Raw genomic sequence first — 8,890 nt, 5'->3', positions numbered from 1 at the left:
GGTGCAGCAGTGGAACAGACTGCCTCGGGAGGTGGTGGGTGCTCCTTCACTGGACGTTTTCAAGCGGAGGCTGCTGGATGACCGTCTTTCGGGTACGCTGTAGGGCTCTCCTTCAGCTATGCTTCTGCAGAGTGCAGGGGGTTGGACTAGATGACCTGCAAGGTCCCTTCCAACTCTAACATTCTATGATTCTATGACAGATGGGGAGCTTCTCTCCCTCATCATAGCAAGAGGCCCACGATTTGGGGCTCCCGGATTCTTTTGGAAGAAAGAAGCAACAACTGTCACACAGACCACCAACGGGTCCCAAGGGTTTGCAGGGTGCCCAGCCTTACCGTATCCGCTGCTCGGGTTCAATGGGCCGCTGTTTCCGCTACACGGAGCTAGCTGGCTTTTCGTCAGGCTAGCTGTGAACAACGGCATGGAGCTCAAGGCGCTGTCCAGGCTCGCCGAAAGCCTCTGCTCGTGGGAGACTGGATCTGCAAAGAAAAGCACATGACCTAAAAAGAGACATTCCAGCTAAATCAAACAGGCAAACAACCGAGAGGGCAGCCTTCCACATACTGACACGCCGTCACGCCATTTTAGAAAGTCGACACCTATCTTCCTTCTTCCCTGATGAATTTTTCTAAGTTTAGCTGCGATTGGTTCAGACAGTTTTGCTCTGTCAGACTCAGGATCCTTCTAATACCACTGCCCATTTCTAATAACTGGCCATTTCCCAAGACAGGCAAGATGATGATGGCATCCTTTTCAGCAGGGGTTCCCAATGTGGTCCCGTGGGTGCCGTGGTGCCCCCACCAACATAAGAACATAAGAGACGCCAATGTTGGATCAGGCCAAAGGCCCATCTAGTCCAACACTCTGTCACACAGTGGCCAAAAATACCAGGTGCCATCAGGAGGTCCACCAGTGGGGCCAGGACATTAGAAGCCCTCCCACTGTTGCCCCCCCCCCAGCACCAAGAAGACAGAGCATCCCTTTCCCCAGAGCCCCTGTCTATACCTTGTGGCTAATAGCCACTGATGGACCATATGCCTATCGAATTCCCTTTTGAAGCCGTCCATGCTTGTAGCCGCCACCACTTTTCTGACATCTGCCAAGTGTTTTTTAGAAAATGGGCATGACCCAGTGGGGATTTTGTTAGGGATAAAAAAGGGGAACAAACTTAACCCTGAAACCTGGGATCAAGAACCTAAAGAGGTGAGTCAGACAGAGTACAGGGCCAACAATTAAAACTTAATATATATAAAAATACATGTATTTATTGGCCAAGAATTGCCAATAAATACATGTATTTTTATATTATATATATTAAGTTTTAAGAAGGAGAAATTAGATTTATACCCTGCCCTTCAAGGAGGAGGAGGAGGAGATTGGATTTATGCCCCACCCTTCACTACCCGAAGGAGTCTCAGAGCGGCTTACAAACTCCTTTCCCTTCCCCTCCCCACAACAGACACCCTGTGAGGTTGGTGGGGCTGAGAGAGCTCTGACAGAAACTTCTCTTTTTCAAGAACAGCTCTTGTCTGAGCTACGGCTTGCCCATGGTCATCCAGCAGCTGCAAGTGTAGGAGTAGGGAATCAAACCCGGTTCTCCCAGATTGGAGTCCACGCACTGAACCACGACACCAAACAGGCCCTCTTGTTTGACTTATCTCTTTAGGTTCTTGGATCTTGATCCCACGTGGGGCTTTGGCCCAGCAATGATTCTGATTGGCTACTGGAAACGTGATTAGCTCTGCAGATTTTACAAACCACGGCTTTGGCAGCAGCAGCCACCGCAGCACAAGGTTCTTTATTGTGTGACTGAATGGAAGCTGGGACAACCATTCCGTAGCTGCCTCCACCTCCTGCAGTGGCCCTTTTGCTTCAGCCATTCTGTGGCTGCAACCACCCACGCTCTGCCAGAATTTCAAAGGTGCCCGCAGGGTCAAAATGTTTGGGGACCCTTGCTCTTGAGTTTCTCCCCAGTACCTGAGATTGAATCCCCCATGTTCAGAGAATGTCTATCTAGTCACCGGCAGATCTGGCCTCCGTTCACCAATCCTGCAAAAGCGAGGTAGTTTAAACTGTGACAGACACACAGGGAGAGCAGCTGGATTTGAGTTCAGTAGCACCTTAGGGACCAATACGATTTTGGGGCATATGAAGAAGAGAGAGATTGGATTTATACCCGGCCCTTCACTACCCGAAGGAGTCTCAGAGTGGCTTACAAACTCCTTTCCCTTCCCCTCCCCACCACGGACACCCTGTGAGGTAAAAAAAGAAGAAGAAGAAGAGACTGGATTTATACCCCGCCCTTCACTACCGGAAGGAGTCTCAGAGCGGCTCACAAACTCCATTCCCTCCCCGTCCCCACAACAGACACCCTGTGAGGTAGAAGAAGAAGAAGAAGAAGAAGAGATTGGATTTATACCCCGCCCTTCGCTACCGGAAGGAGTCTCAGAGCGGCTCACAAACTCCTTTCCCTTCCTCTACCCACAACAGAAACCCTGTGAGGTCAGTGGGGCTGAGAGAGCTCTTTTGAGGACTGCCCTTGAGAGAACAGCTCTGAGAGAACTTGTGACTGACCCAAGGTCGCTCCAGCAGCTGCATGTGGAGGAGTGGGGAATCAAACCCGGTTCTCCCAGATTAGAGTCCGCGCACTTAACCACGACACCAAACGGGCTCTTGAGAGCCAAACCTCACTTCGTCAGATACACATGGGAAGCTGTCTCTTAGAGAAACAACAAACAACACGCATCTTGACAAAAGTACAGCAGTACCTAAGTATGAATGCAGTGAATATCTATGAAAGATGTACAATCGTCATTGTATATCTTTCAGAGAGAGCCAGTTTGGTGTAGTGGTTAAGTGCGCGGACTCTAAACTGGGAGAACCGAGTTTGATTCCCCACTCCTCCACTTGCAGCTGCTGGATGACCTTGGGCAAGCCATAGATCTGTCAGAGCTGTTCTCTCAAGGACAGTTCTGGAAAGAGCTCTCTCAGCCCTGCCTACCTCACAGGGTGTCTGTTGTGGGGAGGGGAAGGGAAAGGAGTTTGTAAGCCGCTCTGAGACTCCAAGTGAAGGGTGGGGTATAAATCCAATCTCTTCTTCTTCTCTTCTGTCAGAGCAACTCTAAAAACAAACCTGAATAACGAATCAATTGGAAATGATTCGTTCCGCTCGGAATTAAAATTATTTTGGCAGAGATTGGGGCGGAAAAGAGTCAGAGGTGACATCAGCATTACAGGGCAGAGAAAAGAGGCCAGGAAACCAAAGCCACTGTAATGGACAAACAGCCCACCCTATCTAGGTTACGGTCTCTCTCTTTCTCTACAATAAGAGCGGCTTGCTTTTGAAGAGGCTTTTGGAAAGCTGGAATCTGAACCAAAATCCAGATTCCGTGCGGACGCAGAAGCACAGGATGAACACCAGATGAAATAGCCACCGATTACTAAGAATGTTTTAAATAGATCGTTGAAAGCCCAAATCAGTGAAACAGACACAAAGTAAATAAAATAAATGTAGCGGAACAAGGGGCAAGGGACAGATCCAAGGGGCAATAGATCCAAGAGGCAGCGGGTCCCATAAAACGAAGGCTCAAAACGTTACGTTCAAACCATGACAAAGTCAAGCCCCCTCCCCCAACAGAGACGTGCTCTACAAAGTGCCACACGCAGCTCTGGAGAGCCAACAACCCAGAGAAAATTTAGAACGAGAGGAGACGGCGTGTCGAAGCAAAACGGCGCCAGCGATCCTGGTTGTGGCTCGGTGGCGCGACTCCCGATGCCGGTCAAGCGAACAGAGCTGCCGGGGTACCTGTCGAGCAGTCCATCTGGGAGGCGTTTGCCTCGCACTCCATTTTCATCTTTTTAGCGCGGGACTCCGAGGTCGACGTGGCCACCGGGTCCGTTGTCAAAAAACAGGGGGGGTCCAGGTTGCCGCGGCGACCCAGGTTCCGCTCCAGAAGGTCCATTTTCCTTTTCAGAGAAGACCGGGCTATGGAAGAGGCGATGACGGTCCCCGAGGCCTGAGCCCTCCCGAGCAAGTTAGTGCCGGGGATGCTGTGCTGGAGGAGGAAGTGGTCTATCCTGGCTTTCAGAGAGGGGTGGGGAAGGGGCTGGGAGTGCTGGCTGAAAGCCACCCCCGTGAACGGGTCGCTGGGCACCCGGCCCCAGGATGCCTCGCTCCGGTTGCACTTCTCCAGGGTCTCCTGGTCGATGACTTTGCCCGAGGGCAGGAGCATGGGGAACGTCATCACCTCCAGGGTGATCGGGTCCAAGAACTCTTCGGGGACGTCCTGCACGGCCTCCATCAGCTTCTGCTCCTGGCTGTCCGGGTTGCCGAAGGGCACCACGTCACTCTCCATCGGGGACGGGAGGCTGGAGGCCTGCCCGCCGAAGCCCGGCGCCGGGGACTGCGAGGCGACCCGGAACACGTCGCCCACCACTTCGTGAGGGCAAGATTTAGCCGGCTGGCCCCAGACCTCCACTTTCTTAATGCAAGGGAGGCCGCTTCCGGCCACGTGGGTAATGCAGATTTTTAAGTGCGAGACGCCACTCAGAGAGCCGGGGCCTTTGTTCCACAGGTCCAGAGATGCGGCGCCGGAGAAGGAAGAGAGAGTGTCCATCGGATGATGGAACGGAGGCCTCGGCTTGAAGCCCCGGTGGCTGAAAGTCACTTTGCTTTGATTCTTCAGCACCGCTTTGCCCACCAACGTGAAAGCCTCTTTCTCCAACAAGGGTGGACCGGCCAGACCTGAGAATGGGTTGTTCCAAGAGGCTTTGCCGGATGAGGTAGATGTCCAAATGTCCAGCCCCGTGATGTTCTGGCAGCTGCCAGAGGAAATGTCTATATTAATCCGACAGATTTCTATGTTGAAGGGGAAAGAAACCATCACCTGGACGGGGGGCTTGATAAAATATTCACAGCGGAACCCACGGTTTCTCTTGGCGGGGTCTTCTGAGATAAGATTTTCTACTTCGTAACCATCTGCGGAGATCTATAAAAAGAGAAAGGTTTTGAAACCACTCATGGTGTAATCAAAACAGGGAGGCCCACAGCTTCTATAATAAGCAAACTCGTGCATGACCTGGGCACCGCTAAGGACTTTATTTCAACGCACAGCTCTCCTGCGGGAACATAAACTGTGCTTCATCACTCAACTTTAGTTCCATCACACCCCAAATGTTCCTGCTGCAGTTAAGAAGTCCCCCCATCAGTGTCCCCTCTAAGCTGAGTTAATGTGAGCTAGCTCACAGTTTTTTAGCCTCTGGCTCACACATTTTTGTCTTAGCTCAGGAAGGGGGGCTCCAGAGCAAACTGATTTATGCAGTAGCCGAAATTGCTCGCTCACAACTTTAATGCCTGTAGCTCACCAACTAGAATTTTTGTTCACAGGACTCCACAGCTTAGAGGGAACATTGCCCGCCATGACTCCTATTTTTAAAATGTATTTATTTATTTATTATTACACTTATATCCCGCCCTCCCCCGCGAACGGGCTCAGGGTGGCTTACAAATAAGGGCAGCGTGTGCCAAATAAAACATTAAAAACAGTATAAAATCAACCGTATTTAACAGTAATAAAGTGCTCAATGATGTTACCAATTTAATCAGTCGAATCAGATGGTGACCTAGATGTACCCAAAAGCCCGCTTCAACGGCCCCGACCCCATCGAATACTGTAGCGAGATCTTTATGCTGGGCCGTCCCAGCACCCCGTTGTTACCATCAGATAGTTGGTGGTGGTGGTAGTGGACTGCCCTGTGGCTATACCAAGGGGGCTGGGCTTCTTGAGCACTCCGGGATACAACAGGAGTAACAAAGTCATTCAGATGCTCTGACCTGGAGAGCCCAGTCCAGCCCGATCTTGTCAGATCACAGAAGCTAAGCAGAATCAGAATCACTGCCCCCACCTGCTCATTTTAGGGGTTCCCACCCATGTTCCCTCTAAGCTGAGTTAGTGTGAGCTAGCTCATAGTTTTTTAGCCTCCGGCTCACACATTTCTGTCTTAGCTCAGGAAGGATGGCTCCAGAGCAAACTGATTTATGCAGCAACCAACTCACTCGCTCACAGCTTTAATGCCAGTAGCTCACAAAGTAGAATTTTTGCTCACAAGACTCCACAGCTTAGAGGGAACATTGGTTCCCACTGAGACTCTCAGTACCCCTCTTCCTCGTTTGGAGGCCTGGCCTCAAGGTCGCCTGCTACCCAGTGCATGGTTACCACAGGGACCAAGGGTTGCTTTGGGGCTCCCCTGGAGAGATGGCCGTGTGCCCGCTGACCGCTTCCTTCCTTCCTGGTGGTCACTCTTGCAAAATAGCATGCCCTAAGCGGTTGGGTAAACTTTGTGGTAAGATTAGAATGTCAACAGCCAATCCATATGCAAAAGAACCTCCTCAGGAAAGCTCCTCCATTAGCATGTTTCACAGCCTGGGGAACTCCTACAAGATAATGACTCAGCCCTACCCCACCTTCCTGAGTAGATATAGATTACCTGCCTACCATTTTTCTTCTCACCCTTGACACAGAGAGTACTCCATTAGCATGTTTCACAGCCTGGGGAACCCCTACAAGATAATGACTCAGCCCTACCCCACCTTCCTGAGTAGATATAGATTACCTGCCTACCATTTTTCTTCTCACCTTGACATAGAGAGTACTCCAGCTTTCCGTGTCACACCTCTGAGGATACCAGTCACAGCTGCTGGTGAAACGCCAGGTCCTACAATGCCAAGACCACATCCATACAGCCTGGAAGATCTACAACCACTAATGAGCTCCGGCCGTGAAAGCTTTCGACAACATATGTGGTACAGAGATCCACTACCAGCATCAAAAGATTAAAATAGCCTGAGCTCATCAGAGCTTGAGAGCCAAGCAAGGCTGGCCACTGTCCGTACTCGGATGGGAGACCACCAAGGAAGACTGAGGTTGCTATACAGAGGAAAGCAATGGCAAACCACCTCTGCTCTTCTCTTGCCTTCCACGCCCCATGGCTGAGGTGGCCTTAGTGCAAGCATTACAGGGGACCCATTGTATGCAAGTCCTGCTGATCGAATCCAAAAGTGCCTTTTGTCCCTTACAGCAAGGGACTGTTGCATCTAGATGGTGCTCCTCCATTTTTATGCTCGTCGAAATACCTTGTTGCAGTGGATTCTTGGCTTGAACTGTGGCAGGCAGACATTGATCACCATCTTTACAGCTTGACTCCGAGACCAGCTTCCCTGCTCCCGATCTGGACCTGAAACTGAACAAAATGCACACGCAAAAGATGGTTCAAAACGCTGCAGAAAACAGAGTGCAGGAAAGAAATGGACTCCACGTTCTCTGCGTTTTAACCTCTTGAGCAGACTGCAATGTTACAGCAAGGGAAAATCCATTTCTTTGACTCTCTTCAAGGAGAACCGTTCTACAGATAGTATGTTTGCTGATTTACTGAGAGAGAGGCTCGAGACGGGGAGGAGGAGGAGGAGGAGGAAAGGCTTACTAGCCCTTTAAAGGGATTCAGAGTTGTTTTAATCTAATTTATATTTTATGTTCTATTGTAATTATGTGCTCATTCTGTGTAAGCCGCCCTGAGCCGGCCTTGGCTGGGTAAAGGTAAAGGTTCCCTTGCTCGAAAGCCAGTCGAATCCAACTCTAGGGTTGCAGTGCTCATCTCAGTTTCAAAGCTGAAGACCCAGCGCTGTCCGAAGACGTTTCCGTGGTCATGTGGCCGGCATGACTAAACACCAAGGCGCACGGAACGCTGTTACCTTCCCACCAAAGTGGTACCTATTTATCTACTTGCAATTTCTTGCTTTCGAACTGCTAGGTTGGCAGGAGCTGGAACTAGAGACGGGAGCTCACTCCGTCATGCGGCACACTCGGGTCTCGAACTGCTGAACTACCGACACAGCCTGCCCCCGCAGCTCCTCTTGGCTGGGAGGGCAGGGTAAAAAATTCAATAAAACAAACGCCTTTTTTAAAGAAATGTTTGTATCCCCAGCTCCTAAATTTTTTGTTCAACTGAATGTGACACATAACTTTGCCTTATACTACTGCCTTTTTTTAGGATATACAAAACTTTATTTCTATATATTTGCAAAAGAAATATACAATGATACAAGGTGAAATATACAAATTAATGTTTGTCTAAAGCATGAGATTGCAAGTAAGGAATTTTTAAGGAGGTAATGGATACCCTCATTTTTATGTTAGGTTTGACTCTAAAAAAAAAATATTCAAACACTTTGCCTTATACTGAAGTAGACAACTGGTTCGTCAAGGTTAGTATTGTATATCCAGACAGTGGCTCTCCAGGGTCGCAAGAAGAGGTAGGTAGAGGACAGAAAGAGGAAGAAGCCAGAAGAAGCCGAGCCGACGAGCCGTTCCAGAAAAAAAAGATTGAATAACGTCCCGCTACTGGGTGCTGTTAGGACAGTCCCCACCCCATCATATATGTGGCCTTAGGTAAGGGATAACGGTTAACTGTAAAGCCGCTCAGAGACCCCCTGGGGGGGTTCGAGCGGGGTAGCAAGTTGAAAGTTAAATAAATAAAAATAAATAAAAAGGTTGCTAGCTCCAGGTTTGGTGTCGTGGTTAGGAGCATGGACTCTAATCTGGGAGAATCAGACTGCAGCTGCTGGTGTGACCTTGGGTCAGTCACAAGTTCTCTCAGAGCTGTTCTCTCAAGGGCAGTTCTTCGGAGAGCTCTCTCAGCCCCACCTACCTCACAGGGTGTCTGTGGTGGGGAGGGGAAGGGAAAGGAATTGTAAGCCGCTTTGAGACTCCTTTGGGTAGTGAAGGGCGGGGCATAAATCCAATCTCTAGGTTGTCTTCTTCAGGTTGGGAAACGCCTGGAGATTTGGGTGTGGAGCCTGGGGAGGACAGGGACCTCAGTGAGACATGATGCCACA

At 50.0% G+C, this 8,890-nt stretch overlaps 1 protein-coding gene across 1 annotated transcript in view; it reads right to left on the bottom strand.

The window, feature by feature from the left end:
• Nucleotides 1-7,234, bottom strand: part of UBOX5 (U-box domain containing 5) — a 15,526-nt gene extending 8,292 nt beyond the window's left edge. The window contains exons 1-3 of the mRNA XM_015425119.1: nt 7,133-7,234; nt 3,806-4,988; nt 336-479 (exon numbers count right to left, since the gene is read on the bottom strand). Coding sequence (XP_015280605.1) covers nt 336-479; nt 3,806-4,988; nt 7,133-7,186 — 1,381 coding nt within the window. The 5' untranslated portion in view covers nt 7,187-7,234. The remainder of the gene's footprint in view (nt 1-335; nt 480-3,805; nt 4,989-7,132) is intronic.
• Between the last annotated feature and the right edge of the window lie 1,656 nt (nt 7,235-8,890).

This window comes from Gekko japonicus, unplaced genomic scaffold, assembly GCF_001447785.1.
Source record: "Gekko japonicus isolate JY-2015 unplaced genomic scaffold, Gekko_japonicus_V1.1 scaffold3353, whole genome shotgun sequence".
Lineage (NCBI taxonomy): Eukaryota > Metazoa > Chordata > Lepidosauria > Squamata > Gekkonidae > Gekko > Gekko japonicus.
Note: the sequence above shows the minus strand (reverse complement) of the source record. Positions and strands in the feature narration are given on the sequence as shown.